This window comes from Hyperolius riggenbachi, chromosome 5 (assembly GCF_040937935.1).
Source record: "Hyperolius riggenbachi isolate aHypRig1 chromosome 5, aHypRig1.pri, whole genome shotgun sequence".
In the NCBI taxonomy this organism is placed as follows: Eukaryota; Metazoa; Chordata; class Amphibia; order Anura; family Hyperoliidae; genus Hyperolius; species Hyperolius riggenbachi.
This window is the reverse complement of record NC_090650.1, coordinates 434,082,931-434,109,685: the sequence shown is the minus strand read 5'-3', so window position 1 is coordinate 434,109,685 and position 26,755 is coordinate 434,082,931. Positions and strand designations below refer to the sequence as shown.

Below are 26,755 nucleotides of genomic sequence, written 5' to 3'. Positions count from 1 at the left end.
TGTTCCCTCCTAGTACCATCCTATTCCTTCCTCTACCCCCTCCCCCATTCACTCCCCTTAAGGGGAGGGGATGGAAGAGTGATGGGAGGAAACATCACAATAAGCCCTGCTCTTTTTGAAAATTTAAACTTTAGCCTAAAGTCACATTTTTGAAGGAGTGACTATGGGGAACGAGGGAAGAAACGGACAACACAAAGAGTTATGTGGAACAAGCATGAACATAACTCTGTACTTAGCTCAGGTAGCTTTGCTCGGGATAAGTATCTTTTAAATTCTGCTTCAGAAATACAGAGAGCTTAAAGAGACTCTGTAACAACAAAAACCTCCCCTGGGGGGTACTCACTTCGGGTGGGGGAAGCCTCCGGATCCTAATGAGGCTTCCCACGCCGTCCTCTGTCCCACGGGGGTCTCGCCGCAGCCCTCCGAACAGCCGGCGACTGTGCCGACTGTCAGTTCAATATTTACCTTTGCTGGCTCCAGCGGGGGCGCTGTGGCGACTTTCGGCACGGAAATAGACGGAAATACCCGATCTCCGTCGGGTCCGCTCTACTGCGCAGGCGCCGGAAACTTGCGCCTGCGCAGTAGAGCAGACCCGACGGCGATCGGATATTTCCGCCTACTTCGGCGCCGACAGCCATCAGAGCGCCTGCGCAGGAGCCAGGAAGGTAAATATTGCGTCACGGCTGTACGGAGGGCTACAGCGAGACCCCCGAGGGACGCAGGACGGCGTGGGAAGCCTCATTAGGATCCTGAGGCTTCCCCCACCCGAGGTGAGTACCCCCCAGGGGCCGTTTTGTCGTTACAGTTCCTCTTTAAAACGTGTCCACTGACAAAAGCGGAAAGTGGAAAAATAGGGCTCTATTTCTCCCCTTCTTTGGGTATAACAGAAGGCCCGCTGTTGGATATTGTAAACCTATCAGTACCTTGTCAGTCACATTAATATCAGCTCCTTGTCCAATCAGGGCTCTCAGCATCTCATTGTGGCCATTGGCCGCTGCCAGGTGGAGACACGTACGTCCGTGGCTGTCCTTCATCTGAAGCTGTGAGGTAGATTTACTGAGAAGCAGCCCAACAACTGCCGTGTGACCATTCTGAGCTGCGAGGTGGATCGGAGTGGATCCCTGAGGAGAGTGCAAGCAAGGAAACAGCTTTATCTTGGCTGATTTACAAAAGACACCTAAATCTATAAGTACCTAGGAGACTAAAGAGGGCACAGTGCTCTACAGCCCACAGAGGGTCTGCCCATGACCCCTAATTAATCATCTGTTTGCTTATATTATATTCTGTATGAACAATAGATTTCTGTCTTTTGTTTCAGGTGAAAGTAGACCTTCTTCGATACTCATGCAGACATGTTTTCTGCTCTATGGAGAGGGGAGGCAGTAAAAGGTAAAATCTGACTTTGATGAATACAGTGGCAATTGGCCAAATCAATCCAAAACTGCCAAATGCAGAAGTTGATCAACAGAATTTTTCATGCAACAATAATTTTGTCAAATACGGTAATTGTAAAATTCAAACAACTTTTTGGTAGTGCATAAAGCCACTGTTAGTGACAATCACTGATTGGTTTGTGTTTTTCTTTTGTAACGCACAATATGTCAGAAACTGGATACTTGGAATACTAATACTGGTAAAAATAGCCATAATATTAAAGTGAACCTCCGGACTAAAAATCTACTCAGCAGAACTGAAAAGGCTTGGTGTTTCTGTAACAGTTTCACAGCATCAGAACTTTGTTTTTCTTACCAAAGCATCATTTTTAGCTGCATTTTTAGCTAAGCTCCACCCATCAAAGAAAAAAAGCCCGGGCTTTTTTCCCCTGATACTGTGCAGAGCATAATTGGATTTCCTATGTTGTTGTTCACGTTGCCTAGCAACTGGGAGAGGCGCTCAGGACACAGGACAGTTGGAACTGTGTCTCATGCTCCCTGTCACCTCCTTTCAACCAAAAAGATGGCTGCCCTCATGAAATCAAACATTTGCCTGTTCTTTTAAAACAGTGTGGGTAAGAGATTATATTACCTATCTATTTTAATTAACACAACTAATGTAACGTAATGACAATATATTTGTTTAGGCTGGAGTTCCTCTTTAAAGTCATCTTTTTCTTTCTGTTAGATGTAATTACCTGTCGGCTGGTCGCAGCATCGGCCTGCACTCCTGGGTAGTTCAGCAAAAGCCGCACAAGACTCTCATGGCCAGACTGGGAAGCCAGGTGTAAAGGTGTGTACCCGTGCTGCAGAAAGTAATAACAAAATGCAGAGTGAACGTGAATTACCAAAACCAGTGCATAAATAGCACAGATGATTGAAGGATAGATAGCTTTACCAATGCACACAACTACGTTATCTTTTTGTGTCCCTCCCTGCAAAGCATCCCAAAAAACTAAAAAGTCCAGATACACAGACCTTGCCACTGAGGCTTAGTGCCCCTCCAACCCATGCTGCCAGTTCTGAGCAATACTGAAGCCATTTCCTGTCTGCCCAAAGAAGGTAAGACGTACACAGGAGGTGTGGCTTCTAGTGACGCAGAACGGCATGACATTACACCACGGCGAGGATATGTTTCTCCAACACTAAAAGCAGAGATTCCAAAGTCCAGTATAGGTAGCAAATGTGCCCCCAGTATTAGGAAGACCCCATGCCCAGTTTAGATAGGCAGACCTGACACCAGTATTAGGTAGGTTTGCCACCCCTTCCCCCATTCAATATAGGTATCCAAATGAGCCCCCTGTATTAGGCAGCCCTCCTCACCAGGTAAGATAGCCAGATATACCACTGGTATTAGGAAGCCCCTCTCTGAAGGTTAACATGATGTGTCCCCAGTCTTAGGTAGCCCCCTCCCCAGTATACATAGCCAGACGTGCCCCCCCAGTATTAGAAAGTCACCTCCCCTAGCATAGATAGCCAGACGTGCCCCCGGGTATTAGGTGGCCTCCCGCCAGTATAGACAGCCAGATGTGCCCTCAGTATTAGGTAGCCTCCCCAGGATAGACAGCCAGATGTAACCCCCCTAGTCTTAGGTAGTTTCCCCCCATATAATGCATGACATCACCAACCAGCGGGACCCCAAGGAGCTCAGCTCATTTCACCTTCACTTTTGACTACAGGAAGCAGCATCTCCGGGGCTACCAGTTGTGTTATACACAGGACAGCTCTCCAGTCTCATCCAGATGATTTCTCTGCAGGCCTCACCTCTCCGCCGAGTTCCTTCAGATGGATCTTCTCCACGGTGGATTTTGGTGGTTCGCTCTCCATTGTAGCCGGAACCTTTGTTAAAATTTCTCTGACGAAATCCAGCTGTCCACAATGAGCCGCGATATGCAGAGCTGTGAATCCTGTCTGGGCGGAGGGAAAACACTGATTGTGATGTAATGTTATGCGAGAGTATTAGCATTAGAGATGGACAGTGAGATGCTAGGGACTACGGCTTGCATGCAAGTATAATGCAAACTGTATGCAGCTTGGAACCAGGCCAATCAAACGCACCTTCCTGCCAATTTTGATTGGTGGAAGGGAACATATGTTCCCAAAGCCAATCAAAGTGCCCTCAATGAGATGCCTGTGGACATTTACAAAGTTAAATAATACATGTGTACACTACTTCCTGTTTACTGTTCAGTACACAGGATAGTGTGGACATATTTACAGGCCAATAATTAAAACTACACCTACACATAGTATAAAAAAAAATCCCCCATTAATTGTAATACCTTACTTACCCTTTCCCTTTAGTTAACAAAATAGCTGTTAAACAAAAGTAAATACTGAAAAAAAAATTCCATAGGGACTTTTTTTTTAAATATGTATGTCATAAGGGTATATCACTATTATTTTTGCAAATTAGGGCTTGTAATCATTGATATAGCATAAAGAAACTTAAAATGGAAAAAATACACCGTTATTTCCAAATAAAATATTGTTGCCATACATTGTACTAGAAACATAATTTTAATGCTGTAATACCCGGGACAAATTAGCAAAAAAACATGTGGGTTTTATCTACAGTGGCACATTTTGTTTTAGAATTATAATGACTGAAAACTGAGAAATAATATTTTTTTAATCTTTGTCTTATTCCCTTTAAAACAGATATAAATTAAAATAATTTTTAGCAAAACGTAATGCCCAAAGAAAGTCTCATTTGTGTAAAAAAAATACATACTGTATAATTTTGATGTGATAATTAGCAATAAAGTTATTGGCGAATGAATGGGAGGAGCATGATGTGTAAAATTGCTCGGTGTTTAAGGGGAAATATCCTGTGGTGGGAAAGTGGTTAAAAGGTATAAATGACAGGCATAAAAGTTTGCAATCCAATGACACTTAACAGAGTTCTCCTTTAAATAACTCCAACATGGACACTTTGGTCAGGTCCATGGCGTGGTCTCGTCTTACCTTGGTGCTGGTGATGCGGAAGGAGACGCTGCCCTTTAAAGCTTCGAGGACGTTGATGTGGCCATTCTTTGCAGCCAGGTGGATGGGAGACATCCCCTCCTGTCACACAGAATGCAGATACGTGTATAAGTGGTCACCTTGCTGCATTATTGTCCCAGGATCACTTCCCACCCAGAATAACTTGTGCATGAAGATAAGTTCTCCCTGTGATTACTAAGGGTCCCTCCCACATCCCAAAAACATACTGGGTGTACTGATTAATGGGGAATTAATCTTCAGTAATCAAATCTTAGCTGTTGTGAAACATTCCTTCTTTTACCTAAGGAATATTGCAAGGATTAAACACCTCATACCTCCAGCAGATCTTCCAACTCTAGTTCATGCCTTCATCACAACAAGGCTGGACTACTGCAATGTTCTCTACACAGGCCTTCTAAACAAAGGCCCACACCACCTGCAGCTAGTACAGAATGCCACCACAAGGCTATCCAACTCTATCCAACCCCGCCATTGCCACATAACACCAACCCTTCGCTCACTACATCGGCTACCAATAAAATGTAGAATTCTGTATAAGATCAGCTTATTGACATTCAAATCCTTGCACAATCTGGGCCCTGAATACCTGTAAGACTTGTTGTAACTGCTCCCCCCCCAATCTTAGATCCAAAGGATCTAATAACGTGGTCGCCAGTGGTGCTCATCCGGATATCCGAACTACCCGGATAATCCGAACTTTTTCCACTATCCAAACTTTGAATAGCAATTCGGATATTTTTTTAAAATCCGAATAGACTATCCGAGCAAACTCGGATTTCCCATTTAAAATCAGAGAGAGAGAGAGAGAGATTTTTTACCTTCTAAAACATTTTGGAAGCATTTTAAAGGCCACTTCCGGGTTTCTATCCGGATATCTGAATCCGACCGGATATTGGGTACGGGTATCCGATTCTACTCGGATACCCAAAAGTTCGGATCGGATATCCAATTCGGATCCGGATATTTGTGTATCCGGATCCGAATCTACTCAGATTTTAAAAAGGGGTATCCGAGCACCGCTTCCAGCCCCCCCCCCCCCCCCCCCAAAAGTGCACCTCAAAACCCTTGGAGACATATCCTTCTGTCATGCTGCCCCTACACTTTGGAACTCCCTGCGACGGAAGCAGGAAATTTGGGCGCATGAGGCAGGTGGACAAAAAGGGAGCCGCCATTCACTCCTATAATAAATATCATTTAATGGGCGCCCAACAGGAAAAAAGGGCGCCGGAGAAAAATAACGTTTTACAAGCGGCACCCGGAGACTTTTAATGTTTCTGAACTGCTTCTCATGATTACACATTATTTAATGATTTATAATTTTTTAAATATTATTTTTAAACGAAAAACAGTACAATTTTTTTTTTAAAACATTATTTTTAAACGAAAAACAGCACATTATTTTTTTAAAATGTTATTAATGCTTATCACAGGGAGGTCTTAGGTTTAGGCACCACCAGGGGGATCTTAGGTTTAGGCACCACCAGGGGGGTCTTAGGTTTAGGCACCACCAGGGGGGTCTTAGGTTTAGGCACCACAAGGGGGGTCTTAGGTTTAGGCACCACCAGGGGGGGTCTTAGGTTTAGGCACCACCAGGGGGGTCTTAGGTTTAGGCACCACCAGGGGGATCTTAGGTTTAGGCACCATCAGGGGGGTCTAAGGTTTAGGCACCACAAGGGGGGTCTTAGGTTTAGGCACCACCAGGGGGGTCTTAGGTTTAGGCACCACCAGGGGGGTCTTAGGTTTAGGCACCACAAGGGGGGTCTTAGGGTTAGGCACCACCAGGGGGGTTTTAGGGTTAGGCACCTCCAGGGGGGTGGTTAGGTTTAGGCAACACCAGGGGGGGGGGGGGGTCTAGGCGTTAGGGGTAGGTACAGGGAGGGTTCTGTGTGAGAGTAGGGTTAGCTATAGTTTTAGTAACATTCTTATTAATCTTTTATAAAACGTTATTATACATTTCACTTTTTAAACAGGGAAGATTAACGTTTTTACAATTCCCGAAATACACATTACTTAATGATTTATAACTTTCTAAAACATTATTTTTAAACGAAATATAGCACAATTTTTTTTAAAACGTTATTCATGCTTATCGTTTAAAACCCTGCGCCCTTTTTTCCCGATGCCCTTTTTTAACGTACGCCCCTGCGACACCCAATCAGGACATCTCCATCCCTGGGAACATTTAGGTCCCAACTGAAAAGCCACCTGTTTAGTCTGGCATTTATGAACGCCTATTTTCCCGGTAACATAGACATATCTATGCGCATTGAGTCCTATGGTAGAAAAGTTTACAAATATTATTGTAATGTGATCGGGTAGCTTGCCTACAAATTTGGTCCTAAACTTTAACGGACAATATTATGGAAGAAAAAAGTATGCAGGAGTGGATTGCGGTTGTAGATCTGTGCTCTCAGTCAAAGCGTCAGTGGCCTCTGGCAAAACGGAGAGTCCCACGAAACAGCTCTCAGGCCATTTGCACTCACCACCACCGACTATCTGTCTTTTTTGCAATTAATTAGGCTCTGGCATGTGGTGCCTGGTTCTTGTCCTGTTTCTTTGGCCTCTTAGGCCGGTTCACACGGACGGCAGGCGGCGTTGGGGCGGCCAGGAAGTCGCGTCGTCCTGTGACGTCCCGTTCGGTGGCGGCGGTACAGAGATCGTCGCGATCGGCGTTTCTCGTCCCCGCAGGGGGACATGAAGACGCGCCGGCTAGCCGTCCCTAGACGTTGCATGCGGCTTCTAGGGACGGCCGAAACGATGCGTTAAATCGGGATCAGAACGCCGCGTTTATGTAATCGACGGTAACCGCGCAATGCTAAACGCTCCTATTCACTTGAATGGGAGAGTTTAGCCGATGGGTCCCGAACGCTTGACGGTAGACGCCGCCAAGTGTCCGTGTGAACCGGCCCTTAAGCATATGTGACTATATGACTTGTTCTTACTAAAATGACCCCATCTTCAGAAACGCAGAAACTTACCACATCTTCATCGGACGCAGACGCTCCGGTCTCCAGCAGAACTCTCACAACTTCCGCGTGTCCTCCCGCTGCTGCTAAGTGCAGGGGGGTGGAGTCACTGGTCTAAGGAGAGAGGCGGGGAAAAAAAAGAGTTGAGGGATAATCTAAACTTCAGAATCTCTAAACCTACCAAGTGTACCAATGCCTTAAAGAGACACTGAAGCGAAAAAAAATATATGATATAATGAATTGGTTGTGTACTATGAATAATTACTAGAAGATTAGCAGCAAATAAAATATTCTTATATTTTTTTTTAGGTATATAGTGTTTTTTCTAACATTGCATCACTCTATAATATGTCCAGATTACACAACACTCAGCATTCAAAATGAGTCTTTCAGAGCAGTCTGTGAAGTAATGACCTCTCCTCTAGCAGAGAAAAAGTAAACAGTTCAATTACAGTTGAGATAATAAAAGTCAGATAACAGCCCTCTCCACGACCAAGTTGGTCGGAGAGCTTAATAGCTTTTTTGCATAGAGATAACAACTGGAGTTTCTCAACTCTTCCTGCACTGGAAACAATTAGACTGATGTATCTGATCTTAATGTTTTTTTTCTTAGCTGTACTACACATACAAATCATAATATCATCATTTTTTTTTCGCTTCAGTGTCTCTTTAAAGGGATACAGCCATCCTGTGTCCTCAACGATCCTCCTTTCACCTGTCCCGGCTTAGTTCCGTTTTCACAGACTGGGAGTCGGTGGGCCACTGCGCCTGCACAGCCCTGGCCACGCGTATCCTTGTTCGGATTGCCGTCCTCAATAGCATCCTGAGGACCGGCGCGGGCACAGGACGGCTGCAGGGGGCTGCTAGAAGCCCCAGGTAAGTGAAACTTCTTTTTTCTTTTTTTTAAGGTGGCTTAAAGAGGAACTCCAGTGAGCATTTTAGTGTTGGCAGGTGATGTAGCTGCCGCATAGTTTTTGGCAGTTGGAAACAGTTGTAACAGCTATTTTCCACAATGCAACAAGGTTCACAGACAGGAAACTGCCAAAAAAAGTACGTACTTTTCTTGTGGGAGGGGTTTCTTGTGGGAGGGGTTTCACCACAATATCAGTCATACAGCGCCCCCTGATGGTCTGTTTGTGAAAAGGAATAGATTTCTCATGTATAAGGGGGTATCTGCTACTGATTGGGATAAAGTTACATTTTTGGTCTGAGTTTCTCTTTAAGTATCCCTTTAAAGGTCAAGTGAATTCATAAACTTTTCCTCCACCGCCTCCTCTGAACTAGCATAAAATAATCCTTCATACATGTTAGATCAATTGGCCCATGTGTAGGGTCAGGGTTTCCGATGTCCCCCCATACTGAATGGGTGAAAGCTCATACCCATCTAACAACGTATGAAGGTCTTCAGGCTCCTTGGAATACAGATTTGTGGCGGTGACATCAGAAACCCCTGTCCTCCACGTACATCTCTTCAGCTTAAACTGTATGAGGGTCTTTAGCCTCCTTGGAGTATAGAGCTGTGAAGGTGATCATGTCTAAGCCCAATCCATCCCCTCCCCTTCTTCCAGCAACCTATGGAGGTTTCAGCCTCCTTCATGGGGACCCATGATGAAAATTTTGCCATGCTCCCCCCCTCCAAAAACTTAAATAAATTATGAGGTACTTTTGTGACCCCTCCCAACACCCACACGCCAGTTTTAGGTGGTCAGAGATGTCCCCCCAGTAGTAAGTAGGCCCCCAGTATTAGATAGTCCCAGGCAGCCCCCCAGTGGATAGACAGTCATAAGTGCTCCCAAGTATATGTAGCCAGAAGTCATCTCCTCAGTGTAGGTAGCCAGAAGAACCCCCCCTTCGCCAGTATAGGTATCCAGAAGCATAGCCGGCCTTTGACCTGAGCAAATGGAGCGGTCGCTCAGGGCGCTGGCTTCCAAGGAGCACCTATAGCTGGCTACCTATACTGAGGGCACCTATACCTGACTTCCTTTACTGGGGGCACCTATAGCTGGCTACCTATACTGATGGAGGGTACCTATTCCTGGCTACATATACTGAGGGCACCAACACATGGCTTCCTATACTGGAGGCACCTATGCCTGGCTACCTATGGGGGGAGACATACACCTGACTTCCTATACTGGGGGCACCTATGCTTGGCTACCTATATTGAGGGCACTTACACATGAGATCCTATACTGGGGGCACCTATACCTGGCTACCAACCAATACTGAGTCTGAGGGCGTTTTTCTTTGGGGGGACGCACTGCGGCTTCAACGAGTGGTGCAAATTGTCGGTGCTGAGCCAGCATTCCAAATTGGGCGGGAGAGGGGCGCTAACTGTCCCACTGATTGTTTTTATTAATATTCCTGAAAGGTTCTAGCCTTCATTTTTAAGTGTATTCAGGATAATGCCTGTTTCGTGGTTATGAATAGTTTTATTCTTTTATACATATGTGATGTGTCACAGAAATCTGAGTATTTGGCATGATGTGTCACAACTTCAAAAAAGTTGGGAACCCCTGTCCTAGGAGGTAACTCGTGAGAAAAGGGGAATTGCATATGTGTGTGTATACGTACGTGCGTGCGTGCATATGCATGCGCGAAGAGGATGAAGCGGGGGCACAAAAATCAGGTTTGGCTCAGGGCGCTGGGAAACCTGACGCCGGCCTTGTCCTGAAGGAACCCCCCCCCCTCCCCCCACCAGTATAGGTTGCCAAAAGTGATTCCTCAGGTGCAGAGTAGCACAATCTAAGCCTAGGAGATTAGTAACTCACCTCTCCAGTCTCCACCAACAATCTACCTTTTCCAGGCATACTCGTCCCTATAAGAGTGCCCTCTCGTCATGGAACCTGATGGTGGGTCACGTGACAAGAGAGGACACTGTAGTCATAGAGACTGGGCTGCCTAGAGATAGTAGATCCTCTTTACTTTGCTCCGATCACACTACGCCACACCTCAGGTGGCCCACCATAGACCTCGTTATCATCGCCGAGCTTTGTGAACCCAATTATGAAACGTAAAGATCTAGAATTAGTGAACTCCTCCCTGCCACGGATCAAGTTACCCCAATCTATATTTGACCAATCAGACTCAATCAGGAGTCCATGATGCAGGCCTCAATTCATACTCTACATTGCTGGAAGGGTTTCAGAAATCACAAGCTCTGCCTCTCCAGACGAAGGTAATATTTTTCATTTGTGCATTTTTTTCCTCCAGATATTTAGCAAATAAATAAGCGGTAAGGAGATGCAATAAAACTGTGATGGTATAAAGCAAGAATTCTGATACAGCAAAATAACAGGAACCTGGGAGAGGAAATGTCTGGAGAAAAATGACACTTATTCCATTCATCTCCCAAATACTGCCCTGTTTATGCAGGAGGCTCTGGTCATTGTTATGTCATGTTATTAGGAAAACAGTCCAGAGCATCTGAAAGATTCAGCTTCTACAACCATTGTATCATAGAACGTTGTTCCTCAGCTATGAATCTGGGGGCTTGCTGACAATCTCCATTTTATGGACTTCCTGGTCCAGGAAGAAACTTAAAGGAATTCCAGTGAAATTTATGAAATTAAAAAAGTGCTTCATTTTTACAATAATTATGTATAAATGATTTAAGTCAGTGTTTGCCCATTGTAAAATCTTTCCTCTCCTTGATTTACATTCTGACATTTATCACATGGTGACATTTTTACTGCTGGCAGGTGATGTAGCTGCTGCTTGTTTTTGTGGCAGTTGGAAACAGCTGTAAACAGCTATTTCCCACAATGCAATGAGGTTCACAGACAGGAAACTGCCAGGAGTACCATGGTCCTCACAGTTTCCTGTGGGAGGGGTTTCACCACAATATCAGCCATACAGAGCCCCCTAATGATCCATTTGTGAAAAGGAATAGATTTCTCATGTAAAAGGGGGTATCAGCTACTGATTGGGATGAAGTTCAATTCTTGGTCACGGTTTCTCTTTAAAGGAAACCTTAACCAAGAGTGATATGGATGCTTCCTGTTAAACCATACCAGTTGCCTGGCAGTCCTGCTGATCTCTTGCTGCAGTGGTGTCTGAATCACACCCTGAAACAAGCAGGCAGCTAATCCAGTCTGACTTCAGTCAGAGCACCTGATCTGCACGCTTGTTCAGGGGCTGTGGCTGAAAGTATTAGAGACACAGGATCAGCAGGAGAGTCAGGCAACTGGTATTATTTTAGAAGGAAAAATCCACATCCTTCTCAGTTTAGGTTCCCTTTAAAGAGGAACTTTAAACAAGAACTGACCTTCATCACAATCAGTAACTGGTACCCCCATTCCTATAAGAAATCTTTACCTTTTCTCCAATAGATCAACAGGGGTGTCTGTATGGCTGATATTGTGGTGAAACCCCTCCCACTGAGTGATGTCATGACCATGATCCTGACAGTTTGCTAACTGTAAACCTCGTTGCATTGTGGGAAATAAGGGCTTTTTCCAACTGCCAGTAAGCAGTATCTCCCTCTGTGCATCGAACTCTCTGTAACGAACATTCTAGACAGATCGCCTGGCAGAACTAAAGATGTCACCACCAGTGATAAATGTCAGAATGTAAATCAGGGAGAGGAAATATTTTACAATGTGTCAAACACTGACTAAATAATCTATAAATGGATATTGTAAAAATAAGCAATTTTATTAATCATGTCATTTTCACTACAGTTGCGCTTTAAAGTACACTGCATGTCTTTCCTTAATGGAAAGTATTTCTGTGTTTACCCGTGACGCATGAGCTATGTACACTGCCTGTACTAAAAAAAAAAATAAGATTTTAGATTTAACAGTTCTATAATCTGAAGTTGCTGAGGTTTTTTTTTTGTTGTTTTTGTTTTTTGTTTTTTTTTTCCCACCAATTAGGAACTGTTTCATCAGTACCTTGTAGCCAGAAGGAATCTTTGACCGGTGGGACTCAGGATGGGGAGGAGTTTATCCCTGTGATTATTAGGATAGGCGCTCACTCAAGTCAGTTTGCTACCAGTAATCCCCCGATTCTTTAAAGACTTGCTAGATTCCAGATATACCAACCCAGCCGCAGTGTCAGATTTGCACACAACCTTCTTTTGTCCTCCTCTAGAATCACCTCCTTACATTCACGTTACAAGATTTCTCACATGCCTCACTCCTCCGCTGGAATTCCCTTCCTAAACACATCTGTCACTTTCTCTCAGCGCTTCCTCAAAACTCACTTTTTCTGACAAGCAAAGAAGCAAACACAACTTAGGCCATTCCTCTTCAACCTCTGGTCAAGTTGTTCTTGCTAAATATAACCTAAAAACATACCGCCTCTAGGTAGGACTTTATACTACCTCACCTCTTGTTTTTCCAATTAGATTGTAAACTCCCAAGGGCAGGACTCTCTCACCTTTTGTGTCTTCAAATTTGTTATACATTTTATTGATCATGCTAAATCGGTCACTGGATATATTGTCTACCATTTCTGTATTATGAACCAGTGTCTATACATTGGCCTCAATTCACTAAGATCATGCTGGAGATAATAAGGCAAGAGAAAACTTACCTCCACACAGTGAGAGAGTTATCTTATCTCTTCAATCCTTAAGTTACCTCTTCTGTAGCCAATCAGTGCCAGGCAGCGCCGAGGGGTGGATCGGGACTCCCAATGACGTCACGACGTCGGTGACGTCATCCGACCCCGTCACCATGGCGACGGGGGAAGCCCTCCAGGAAATCCTGTTCTTTGAACGGGATTTCCTGATCGGAGATCGCCGAAGGCGATCGAAGCGGGCGGGGGGATGCCGCTGAGCAGCGGCTATCATGTAGCGAGCCCTGGGCTCGCTATATGATTAAAAAAAAAAAAAAAAAAACTGCTGCGCTGCCTCCTGGCGGAATTTTTCATACCGCCAGGAGGGTTAATTTACCTCCTCTGTAGTTATTTTCACACGCAGTTAATTCACAGCCTGTTTTTAACTCTGGAGTTATTTTAAGTATTGGAGAGTTAACTTAAAGACAGAAGAGTTAACTTTAGGTTTGCCTGAGGTAAAATGTTTCCTGAATATTACATGACTTATCACCATGGTAACAACTCTAGAAACGTTATTAAAGACAGGAGATAAGCTTAGTGAATTGAGGCCATTTGTATTATTATGCACCCCAAGTGTGTTTCTTACTTTGTACAGCACTATGGAATATGTTGGCGCTTTATAAATCAATAATAATAATGGCACACTGTCCCTTCTTGCTTTTGCAAGTACATTTCCCTGAACTTTTTCATGGAAGACAGAGAATAATCCTCTCAGGGACATTGTGGACTGGGCGTACCTTGTTGCGGGCGGAGATCACGCCATTGCTGTTAAACCTCAGCAACTCTTTGATGACGGCGACGCTGCCCTTGGCGGCGGCGATGTGCGCACAGGTGGAGCCGTCCATGTTGGCGGAGGTCACCAGCTCCGGGCGATTCTTCAGGAACAGCTTGACGACTTCTGAGTGGTCATTCTCAGCAGCCAGGTGGAGGGGGGTCTGCCCATACTGACAATGACAAGAAGGATTAAAGAGGAACTCCACTGAAAATAATGTAATAAAAAAAAGTTTTCATTTTTACAATAATGATGTATAAACGATTTAGTCAGTGTTTGCCCATTGTAAAATCTTTCCTCTCCCCGATTTACATTCTGACATTTATCACATGGTGACATTTTTACTGCTGGCAGGTGATGCCAGTGGAAGGAGAAGCTGCTTTCTTTTTTGGCAGTTGGAAACAGCTGTTATTTCCCACATTGTAACAAGGCTCCCACAGTGAACCATGGTCCTGACATCACACTGTGGGAGGGGTTTCACTGCAATATCAGTCATACAGCGCCCCCTGACGGTCTGTTTGTGAAAAGGAATAGATTTCTCATGTAAAAGGGGGTATCAGCTACTGATTGGGATAAAGTTCAATTCTTGGTTACGGTTTCTCTTTAAGGACCAATAGCATTCAGCAACTTAAACCTAAATCTACATAACATACAAGAATGGTATTAATACTGTATAGTTTAGAAGGAATGGTATAGCATGAACGCCATTAATTAATATGTTCCATCTCCCGTCTGCAACTGCTTCAACTCTAGAGGGCCCATTCACATTGGGGCAATTAGCAGCCATTTACCGCCAATCGCCAGCGATCACTAGCGCTTTTAAAAGCGCTAGTTAAAGGTATACGGCAGTGATCTCACTGCCAAGATCGCCGGCGATTCGCAATTGGTGGTGCAGGCAGGTTTTCAGCGATTGTGAATGAAAGGCTAAAAAAAAGTGAATCACAATCGCTTAAAAATTGCGAAAATGTACAATAAAAAATGCACTAATCGCAAAGAAATCCCCATCGCAAAACGATAGTGAATTTGCTAGCGTTCTGTAATTCCCACCATGAATGGGCCCTTATGCCGTTACCGTTCCTCTTCATAAAAAAATGCAGTAAATTATTCAGGATATCCATGTATCCTGGTTTCAGCACCACAAACACTTCCTATATCTATATATTACTGCCTATTAGTGTGTAGCTCCTCCCTCCCAGTGATGTCACAGCCTAGGCTAATTAGCTATGCTGAATTCTTCTCTCAGTGCACTCTGGGAGACCAGCAGTTTTATCTGTTCAGAACACACAACACCCAACTATTCCTCAGCGATGCAGGTTGCCAGCAGTACAGATGTTACCATACCTCCCAATTTTTTGAGATGAGAAAGAGGGACACTTAAGCCACGCCCCTGTCACACCCCTAATCACGCCCCATCACACCCCTAGTCACGCATACCATAAAGATTTCGTAAGAAAAATATGTTGTTTTATAATTCAAACCACTCTGGTCCTTTCTATCCTGGTTCATTTTCCTTCATATTAACATTTTAAAATTAGCAATATATCAATTTAAAGGATGGGAATAAGGTTTAGAGTCAATCAAACACATTTTTAGAGAAATATGTATATTTACATAGAAAGAGGGACAAAGTCCTGAAAGAGGGACAAATGAGGAAGAAAGAGGGACAGAGGGACAGGGCTCCCAAAGAGGAACTGCCCCTCCAAAAGAGGGACCGCTGGGAGCTATGAATTGTTACCACTTGTAATGAACTCCAGAATGTAAATCGGGAAGAGGAAAGATTGTACTATGGGCAAACACTAGCTAAAAATCTATGTTCCCCTCATTATGAGAAGGGAGGAGGGAGACACTTGGAGAGGGGCCCTGCATGTGAGACACCTGAAGGCATGTGCCTACATTGCCTAATTAGAAATCCTGCCCTGAATACCACCAGAACACTGAAAAAGAGTTAGTGCAGTAACTGTTTAGGACCTCTGTCGCGAAAATGATAACATTTAAAATATATGTAAACTTATACAATTAAGAAGTATGTTTATTCCAGAGTAAAATGAGCCATAGATTACTTTTCTCCTATGTTGCTGTCACTTACAGTAGGTAGGAGAAATCTGACTGAACTGACAGGTTTTGGACTAGCCCATCTCCTCATGGGGGGTTCACAGGGATTATTATTATTTTCAAAATGCACTTAGTGAATGTCAGTTGCTCCGTCCCAACTGCCAAAAAAGTGTACAGGGAGGCTGGCCATCATCTTTGTATAAATCCCTTCCAGGGAGAGTCTCTATAAAGAATAAAGGCCATGCTGAGAATTCCCTATGGAGAGATGGACTAGCCCAAAACCTGTCGGTAATGTCAGATTTCTACTACCTACTGTAAATGCCAGCAACATAGGAAATAAGTAATTTATAGGTCATTTTACTCAGGAAGAAACAAACTTCCTATTTGTATGTGTTTTAAATGTTAAGATTTTCGTGATAGTTCCTTTTTAACCACTTAAAGACTGCAGTCTTAAAACTCCTTAAAGAGACTCTGTAACAAAATTTTCATCCTTATTTCTTCTATCCTATAAATTCCTATACCTGTTCTAATGTGGTCTGTCTTCCTGCAGCCTTTCCTAGTTGCACAGTGGCTGTATTATCTCTGTTATATGATCTAATCTTCTCTCCTCTGTCGTGTCTGTTGGGCTGAGGCCGTGAAGCTGGAATGTGATGTGCTGCTTGTGATTGGATAGAAGCTATGCACACCCTCTCCAGGCCCCCTGCACACTCTGTATGACTCACACACTGAGCTCCTCTCAGCCTATCACTTGCTATGTCTTTTGTTTGTAAACACTGCCTAAAAATGGAAATTACAAGCCAGGATTGCAGCAGGGAGTGGCAGAAACAGCACAGAGGGGCCCAGGAGAACATAAGGAATAGAATGGTATGCTTTTTATTGTAAGAATTTTAGAGGACAGATTCTCTTTAAGGACCAGACACTTTTTTTCCATTCAAACCACTGCAGCTTTAACGGTTTATTGCTCGGTCATACAACCTACCACCTAAATGAATTTTAACTCCTTTTCTTGTCACTAATACAGCTTTCTGTTGGTGCTATTTGATTGCTGCTGTGATTTTAAGTTTTTATTATATTTATCAAAAAAGACATGAATTTTGTAAAAAAAAAAAATATATTTTTTTTGTGTGCTGTGCTGACATTTTTTAAATAAAGTAAAATTTCTATATACATTTTTGTCCACATTTATTGTGCTACATGTCTTTAATAAAAAAAAATATCTAATAAGTGTATATTTATTGGATTGGCTAAAAGTTATAGCGTTTACAAACTATGGTGCAAAAAGTGAATTTTCCCATTTTGAACCATCTCTGACTTTCCTGAGCACCTGTCATGTTTCATGAGGTGCTAAAATTACAGTATAGTATAAATACCGCCCAAATGACCCAATTTTGGAAATAAGACATCCCAAAGTATTCACTAAGAGGCATGGTGAGTTCATAGAAGATTTTATTTTTTTGTCACAAGTTAGCGGAAAAGGACACTTTGTGACAAAAAAAAAAAAATTAAAAAAGTTTCCATTTCTGCTAACTTGTGACAAAAAAAAAAAGAAATCTGCCACGGACTCACCATGCCCCTCTCTGAATACTTTGGGGTGTCTACTTTCCAAAATGGGGTCATTTGGGGGGGTGTTTATTGTCCTGGCATTTTGGGGGGTGCTATATTGTAAGCACCTCTGTAAAGCCTAAAGAAGCTCATAGGACTTTGGGCCCCTTAGCCACCTAGGCTGCAAAAAAGTGTCACACATGTGGTATCGCTGTATAATGTGTTTTGGGGTGTATTTTTACACATACCCATGCTGGGTGGGAGAAATATCTCTGTAAATAAAAAATTTACACACAATTGTCCATTTACAGAGATATTTCTCCCACCCAGCATAGGTATGTGTAAAAATACACCCCAAAACACATTATACTACTTCTCCTGAGTACGGCGATGCCACATGTGTGACACTTTTTTGCAGCCTAGGTGCGCTAAGGGGCCCAAAGTCCTACGAGTACCTTTAGGATTTTACAGGTTATTTTGAGGCATTTGGTTTCTAGACTAGTACTCACGGTTTAGGGCCCCTAAAATGCCAGGGCAGTATAGGAACCCCACAAGTGACCCCATTTTAGAAAGAAGACACCCCAAGGTATTCCGTTAGGAGTATGGTGAGTTCATAGAAGATTTTATTTTTTTGTCACAAGTTAGCGGAAATTGATTTTTATTGTTTTTTTTTTTTCACAAAGTGTCATTTTCCACTAACTTGTGACAAAAAATAAAATCTTCTATGAACTCACCATACTCCTAACGGAATACCTTGGGGTGTCTTCTTTCTAAAAGGGGACCGCAAGGGGCAGATGAGGGTCTTATCTGATGGGTATGATGGGTTGCAGTGACAGGTGGTGACAGGGGGTGATTGATGGGTGACCAGTGGGTGATTAGAGGGGAGAACAGATGTAAATAATGCACTGGGGAGGTGATCAGGGGAGTCTGAGGATGATCTGAGGGTGTGGGCGGGTGTTTGTTTGCCTGCAAGGGGCAGATTAGGGTCTGATCTGATGGGTAGCAGTGACAGGTGGTGACAGGGGGTGACGGGGTGATTGATAGGTGATCAGGGTGTGATTAGAGGGGAGAATAGATGCAAGCAATGCACTGGCGAGGTGATCAGGGGGGTCTGAGGGCGATCTGAGGGTGTGGGCGGGTAAGTGGGTGCACAAGGGGCAGATTAGGGTCTGATCTAATGGGTAACAGTGACAGGTGGTGACAGGGGGTGATTGATGGGTGATTGATGGGTGATCATAGCCGGCCTTTGATATGAGCGACCGGAGCGGTCGCTCAGGGCGCCGGCTTCCAAGGGGGCGCCTATAGCTGGTTGCCTATACTCAGGGCACCTACACCTGATTTCCTATACTGAGGGCACCTATAGCTGGCTACCTATACTGAGGGCTCCAACACCTGGCTACCCATACTGGGGACATCTATAGCTGGCTACCTATACTGAGGGCTTCAACACATGACTTCCTATACTGGAGATGCCTATAGCTGGCTACCTATACTGAAGAAGGGCACCTACTCCTGGCTACCTATACTGGAGGCACCTATACCTGGCTACCTATCTATACTGAGTCTGAGGGCATTTTGGAGGGGGTGCACTGCGGCTATAACACGTGGTGCAAATTGTCGGTGTTGTGCTATCATTCTAAATGGGGGAGGAGGCGGCTTACTGTCCCACTGATTTTATTAATATTCCTGAAAGGTTCTAGCCTTCATTTTTAAGTATATTCAGGATAATGCACTCTTTCCATCCATTCGTGGTTATTAATAGTATTTTTTCTATTATACATACGTGATGTATCACGGAGATCTGAGCATTTGGCATGATGTGTCCCGACATCAAAAAGGTTGGGAACCACTGTCCTAGGAGATATCCCAGGAGAAAAGGGGAATTGCATATGGGCGTGTGTGTGTGTGTGTGTGTGTGTGTGTGTGTGTGTGTGTGTGTGTGTGTGTGTGTGTGTGTATGCACGTGGGAAAAGGATGAAGGGGGGGGGGGGGCACAAAAATCAGGTTTCGCTCAGGGTGCTGTGAAACCTAAGGCCGGCCCTGTGGGTGATCAGTGGGTGATTAGAGGGGAAAACAGACGTAAACAATGCACTTGGGAGGTGATCTGAGGGTGGGTCTGTGGGCGATCTGAGAGTGTGGGCGGGTGATCAGGTGCCCGCAAGGGGCAGGTTAGGGTCTGATCTGATGGGTGGCAGTGACAGGTGGTGACAGGGGGTGATTGATGGGTGATTGACAGGTGATCAGTGGGTGATTACAGGGGAGAATAGATGTATACAGTACACGGGGTGGTCTGGGGAGGATCTGAGGGTGTGGGGAGGTGATCAGGAGCCCCCAGGGGGCAGTTTAGGACCTAATCTATAGGATAGTGTTGACAGATAGTGACAGGGGGTGATTGATGGGTGATTAGGGGGGGGTGATTGGGTGCAAACAGTGGGCTGAGGGGGTGATCAGGGGGGTCTGAGGGGTGCTGTGGACGATCAGGGGGCAAGGGGGGCAGGATCAGTGTTGGTGTGTGTGCTTACTAGGGGGGCTGCCTCCTGCCCTGGTGGTCCCTCGATCATTGGGACCACCAGGGCAGGAGGCAGCCTGTATAATACACTTTGTATACATTACAAAGTCTATTATAAACTTTGTAGCGGCAGATCGGGGGTTAACAACCCGCTGGCGCTTCTAAATAGCCGGCGGGTTGACGTCACGGGTGGGCGGAGCCTAATGCCGGAAGATGCGCGCGCATCACTGCGAGCGATCCCCGGCTAATTAGTCCCCCAGGTGCCACCGCCAATTGGCGTTACGTGGTCCTGAGGGTGCCACTTTGCCGCCGCCAATTGGTAGTGGGCGGTCGGCAAGTGTTTAAGGGCCTTATGTGGGTCCCTCAGGCCCAGGGGCCCTGGTGTGATTGCAGCCTCTGCATTTCCTATTGCTGCGTCACTGCTCTTTCACCACCTGTAATCCCAGCACGGAACTGCTACTACCAGAGAAAACACAGACAATATTCTCTCCAGAATTCATGCTAAACATCAAGGCCACAGCTTGAGTGTTGGCGGCACGGGACAATTCCTGGCAGGAAGGGGAGCAGCATGAAGGGAAGTCCTCCGCAGACGTCTGATCTCTCGCAGGGCCAACAATACAGGAAGGGATATTTAGCGTGTGGGCCTGACGGCACTTTCATGTTGGAGATGACACTTGAAGAAGTGGTGACGGTTCTGATGTCACCCGGGAAACGTTATTGAGGCAGCGTGCGTCACAGAGCACAACAAAGGCTGTATACACATGTGCTGCTGTGTACATTGTGGAGATCAGCAGACTCCCAATCACCACACAGGAATCTGCATTCTTAGCATACTTACTACACAGGCAGGAGGAAACACACAGGACCATGAAAGGATAACTAAGTTCACAGGAAAAGAATTGCAACTCCGCTGACAGCAATGGTACTATACCACGGTGGTGTAGTGTAGTGGTTAGCACTCCCGCATTGCAGCGCTGGGTCCCCGGTTCAAATCCCAGCCAGGTCAACATCTGCAAGGAGTTTGTATGTTTTCCCCATGTCTGTTTGGGTTTCCTCCGGGCACTCTGGTTTCCTTCCACACCCCAAAAATATACAGATAAGTTAATTGGTTTCCCCCTGACTACAATAAATGTACTACACGATACATACATAGACATAAGACTATGGTAAGGATTAGATTGTGAGCTCCTCTGAGGGACAGTTAGTGACAAAACAATATATATTCTCTGTACAGCGCTACATAAAATGTTGGTGCTATATAAATACTAAATAATAAATATAAGAGTACAGTGTTTTTTATATATTGTATTTCGTTTTGCGTGTATATACTGTTGACATCTTCTGCAGCACTTTACAGAGTACATAGTCATGTCACTGACTGTCCTCAAAGAAGCTCACAATCTAATCCTACCATAGTCCTAGTGTAATATCCTACCATATTATTATTATTATGTATTTATACAGCACTGACATCTCCTGCAGCACATTACAGAGTACATAGTCATGTCACTGACTGTCCTCAGAGGAGCTCACACTCTAATCCTACCATAGTCATAGGCTAATGTCCTACCATATTATTATGTATTTATATAGCACTGACATCTTCTGCAGCACTTTACAGAGTACATAATTATGTCACTGACTGTCCTCAGAGGAGCTCACAATGTAATCACTACCATAGTCATAATCATTAGTAATAATTAAAGCCACAAAACCCCATGGAGATCTCAGGGACAGGAAGAGAGGTTATAAGTTCTAGCGGGGGCACAGAGAGTAATTCCAGCCACCCCCTTCTCCCCATCCTTTTCAGTTCCCTGCAGTAGAGGCCTAGCGCTGGGCACTGTCTCAGCGGAGTGATTCCTTAGTGACCTTACTATGTCGGTGGCGTTGGCGTCGGCTCTCATGTTCAGGAGGCTGTTACAGACGTCCAGCTGGCCGCTCAGAGCAGCGAGATGCAGGGGGGTCCTCTTGGTCTGTCCGAGGGAAAGGAAGCGGTATTCAGTACAAGGAGTGACAGAAGCAGTACAAGCATAGCAAGAAAACATTCCAGAACATAGCTCTAATTATCTTTATACAAACCTATTTACACTTTCTAAAGGTCCGTACACTCGATGTATATCAGTGAAACAGGTAAGTTTGGCGCTGGAGACGCCGCAGTACTTTGTGAAGCGCTCACTATTTGTAGCCGCAGTTTGAATAGCAGGCGGCTATTTTATCGTGTGCCTCCGGTGCCCAAATTACCACTTATAGTTGCTAATCGAGGCTCTTAACATAGATGCCTAAGGTGGCAGCCAAAGTACTGTGGTCCCTGTACTGCCCGATATTTGAAGATGTAGTTTAGTTAGGGTTAGGCAACAGTTGGATGGGTTGAATAGGGTTAGGCATCAGTTGGTTGTGTCGGTTAGGGTTAGACATCGATGGGGGGGGGTCGGTTAGAGTTAAGCATTGATTGGGGAGGTCGGTTAGGGTTTGTTATCATTTGGGGGGGGGGGGTCAGTTAGACATTGGTTCGGGGGGTCAGTTAGGGTTAGGCATCGGTTGGTTGGGTCGGTTAGGGTTAGGCATTGATTGGGGGGGTCGGTTAGGGTTTGCTATCATTTGGGGGGGTCAGTTAGGGTTAGGCACCAGTTGGGGGTCGGTTAGACATTGGTTCGGGGGGTCAGTTAGGGTTAGGCATCGGTTGGGGGGTCAGTTAGGGTCAGGCATCGGTTGGGGGTTCAGTTAGACATTCGGCGCGGGGGTCAGTTAGAGTTATGCTTCTGTTGGGGGCTCAGTTAGGGATAGACATCAGTTGGGGGAGGTCAGTTAGGGTTAGACATTGGCTGGGGGGGGGGGGGGGTCAGTTAGGATTAGGCACTGGTTGGTTGAGCCAATTAGGCTTAAGCATCGGTTGGTGGGGGTCAGTTAGAGTTAGGCAACAGTTGGGGGGATCGGTTAGGTAAGGCATCGGTTGGGAGGTTGGATAGGCATCACTTGGGGGGAAGGTCAGTTAGGGTTAGGCATCGGTTGGGGGGAAAGGTTAGGGTTAGGCATTGGTTAGGGGAGGTCAGTTAGGGTTAGGCATCAATTGGGGGAGGTGTCAGTTAGGGATGGGTTGGGGAGGTGTCAGTTAGGGATGGGTTGGGGAGGGTCAGTTAGGGTTAGGCATTGGCTGGGCTCCCGGTGTAACATGCTCCTCAGCATAGTAAGTTAAATATTAAGTTAGAGATCATAAAGAAGGCTACTTACCAGAGACATGGCATCGATACTGGCCATGTGGTTTTCCACCAGCAGCTTCACAAGGTGATTGAAGCCGTTCTGAGCACACAGGTGAAGCGGGGTCAGACCAAGCTTGGTTTTGGCATTCACAAAAGCCTTGTGCCACAGCAGGATATCCGCCATTTTGTCGTGGCCATTCTCACAGGCGAGGTGTAGTGCTGCCTTCCCGTGCTGCAGACATTCAGAACATTGTCAGTGCTTCTAGACATTGGCCAGTATGCCAGATTTCATCTTCAGCAGATAATGTACAATACATAAACTAAAACAGGTCTGGTTTGATGATACATCTCATTCTCTAGCGCAGATATCATATATCAGGACTGCCAGGTACGGAGTGGAGGTGTCGTGAAGACAGAAGCTCCCCCTCTTCCTCATTTTGGTTTTATTCCCACTACAGAAGATGGAGTGGGATGATCAAAATCAAACAGGGATGGTTGGAAATGGGTGGAGACTCTGTTTCTGCACACACCATTGTCCTCCGGATGTGTATGATCATTTTATAAAGAAAGTGTGCTTGACCTGGTTCTTTGGTGCCCCTTCTAGCAAGTGACACCCTAGGCAACTGCGTGGTTTGCCTATGCCTAAAAACAGCCCTGCATATTATATTTGCATTGTGGTACTGTGGCTACCTAGGAGCATCTGACAGAATTTTCAGCATATGTATTCATTTTATGGTTCAGATAAGGTCCCCACAGAGACCCGCAGGCATTTGTCTTGTTTGAATCATTGAGGAATAGGGCGGTGACCAGTTAGTATTGCAGGATTACTTTAGTGACAAAAGCAGTCCCGGATTTACATCACAGGAGCCTATAGGCACAGATGTCCTGGCACCCTAGACTCCGCCCTCCATCAACCTACAACCCCCCGCCGAGCTGCACCACAAGTGTGCTGGCTGTCCCAGCTGTCACCTCTCCCTTACTTCCCTTGCCTGTCATAGCTACAGGTGCCCCTTAGTATTAGGTAGCCAGAAGTACCCTCAGTATTAAGTAGCTAGAGGTGCCTCTGACTACTGAAGGGAGATCTCATCAGTGGAATGCAGAGAGCAGGGTGATTAACCTCTCATTTACACTCCGCTCGGGACTCTGCATAGGGAAGGAGAGAGGGAGGCGCTCAGGGAGGGGAGTGAGCCACCCCTCCATCATCAGGCGCCTGTAGGCACGTGCCTACAGTGCCTTATGGTAAATCCGGCCCTGGGGAAAATTATTTATCTAAGCATTAAAGTGGACCTGAACTCTTTCACAGGACAGAAAGAAAACAGAGAAATGCCCCCTGCATGAATTTAGAGAGTTTAGCCCGCATAATCCCCCCTCATCTGTGATTAAGCACAAGTTGTAATTTGATTTCAGCTGAGTTAGCTGGCTGCCTTGGCAGAGCAGCTTATTGCTAAACACAGGATGTTAACCCTATGTCTGCTTCCATGAAAGCAGGAAGTAGACACACTGCAGATTTATTGCAGGATTTGTACCAGCTGTAACAAATAAATGTTTTTCTTCAAAGAGACACTGAAGCGAAAAAATAATGATGATATTATGAATTGGTTGTGTAGTACGGATAATTACTAGAACATTAGTAGCAAAGAAAATATTCTCATATATTTATTTTCAGTTATATAGGGTTTTTTTTGTAACATTGTATCATTCTCTAATATTTGCAGTTTACACACTACTCAGCATTCTAAATGATTTTACAGAGCAGGCCAGTGAACTTTTGAACTGTCCCCTGCAGGAAAAAAAAAACAATACAGTGTCAGACACCTGAGATAATAAGCTTCAGAAGACAGAGCTCTCTGCGACTTTGAAAGTCGTGGAGCTCAATGGCTCTTTTGCGTAGATAACAACTGGCGTTTCTTAACTCTTCCTGTACTGGAAAACAAGACTAGACTTATGTCTCTGCTCCTAATGTTTTATTTCTTAGCTGTACTACAGACACAAATCATTATATTTTTTTCTTCGCTTCAGTGTCTCTTTAACCACTTTCATCTCCTGGACGTAGAAGCTACGTCCAAGAGGCCATGTGCGCTCCCGCGGCCGATCGCGCGTGTGCAGTGCACGTGCGCTCCCGGCCGCGGATCGTTAGCCCAGGAATCAATGAATTGGGCCATGGTGCCCGATCACTGATTCCTCTCCCCCGCAGAAAAAGTGACAGCTTCTCTCGGAAGCCTCGCTTTTCTGCCTCTTGCGTCCCCCTACGTCCCTCTAAGCGTACATGTTACGCTTAGAGTGACGTCATGTAAACATACCTAAGGTTGCCATCTTGTGGCCAAAAAGTAAAACTACAGCTACATAAATAAAATAAACATATATTTACATAAAAAAAATTAGTATTTACATCCCACCCTCACAAAAATACCCAAATAAAATGTTTAATAATAAAAAAAAAACATTACAATAAAAAAACACATAAATATTTACCTAAGGGTCTAAACTTTTAAAATATCTATGTAAAGATGAAATATTTCTATTTTTTGTATTATTATTATAAGCTTGTAAATAGTGATGGATGCAAAACGGAAAAAATGCACTTTTATTTCCAAATAAAATATTGTCGCCATACATTGTGATAGGGACATAATTTAAACGGTGTAATAACCGGGACAGATGGGCAAATACAATACGTGAGTTTTAATTATGGAGGCATGTATTATTTTAAAACTATAATGGCCGAAAACTGAGAAATAATGATTTTTTTTCAGTTTTTTTCTTATTCTTACTGTTAAAATGCATTTACAGTAAAGTGGCTCTTAGCAAAATGAAAGCATAATTGGTGGTGGAAAAAACAAGATGTAGATCAGTTCATTGTGATAAGTAGTGATAAAGTTATAGGCTAATGAATGGGAGGTGAACATTGCTCGGATGCATAAAGTGAAAACGACTGAGGGCTGAAGTGGTTAAAGGTTATTATGCTGTCTTTTAGAGCAGAAAGGAAGTTCTGAGTTCAGGTCTGCTTTAACAGTTAATTCTAACTTTTCATACATGAGACTTGAAGTCATTAAGACGTCTCACCTCGTCAAACACATCCACTCTGGCGTGATTCTGTAGCAAGAGCTTCACTGTGCCCGTGTGACCTCTCTCCGCCGCCACCAGCAACGGAGACCATCCATTCTGCAAAGACAGGGATTATGCTTGTTTCAGTCAGTGGACATCCTCATGGGAGAAAAGGTGCATAGCAATAGTCATAGAACCTGTAATGAGGCCCAGTAGCAGCTGGTAGCCCACATACGGTAATGCTGAAAACTGCTGACTTTACCGACCACTTAGCAAAATGTCAATTCATAAAAGCCGTTACCGCATGAAAAGCTGACATTCCCGAGCAGAGCGATAAATTACCGCCTTGTGCAGTGATCATCATCTCAACACATGTCACTAAATATCAATTCATAAAAGCTGTTACCGCATGAAAAGCTGACATTCCTGAGCAGCGAGGTAAATTACCGCCTTGTGCAGTGATCATCTCAACACGTCACTAAATGTCAATTCATAAAGATTAGAGCAGGCGGTATTGGGACGGAGAATACCGTTGCTTTGAAGAGGTGATAAGGGTGCGGATAAGAGCAAAGTTAATGGAGACAGATCTCCCAGGCAGCAGCAGTGAGAGCAGAACAAAAAAGGCTTCCAGAATACCACAGGCTGTGTTTTTTAACCTCTTGGGTACCTGT

At 44.6% G+C, this 26,755-nt stretch overlaps 1 protein-coding gene across 1 annotated transcript in view; it reads right to left on the bottom strand.

Moving 5' to 3' along the window:
• The window catches only part of LOC137519472 (serine/threonine-protein phosphatase 6 regulatory ankyrin repeat subunit B-like), a 132,368-nt gene that overhangs the window by 23,746 nt on the left and 81,867 nt on the right, over positions 1–26,755 (bottom strand). Inside the window, exons 16-24 of the mRNA XM_068238426.1 lie at positions 26,103–26,201; positions 23,071–23,271; positions 21,717–21,815; positions 13,705–13,911; positions 7,418–7,519; positions 4,401–4,499; positions 3,198–3,344; positions 2,132–2,239; positions 924–1,121 (exon numbers count right to left, since the gene is read on the bottom strand). Coding sequence (XP_068094527.1) covers positions 924–1,121; positions 2,132–2,239; positions 3,198–3,344; positions 4,401–4,499; positions 7,418–7,519; positions 13,705–13,911; positions 21,717–21,815; positions 23,071–23,271; positions 26,103–26,201 — 1,260 coding nt within the window. The remainder of the gene's footprint in view (positions 1–923; positions 1,122–2,131; positions 2,240–3,197; positions 3,345–4,400; positions 4,500–7,417; positions 7,520–13,704; positions 13,912–21,716; positions 21,816–23,070; positions 23,272–26,102; positions 26,202–26,755) is intronic.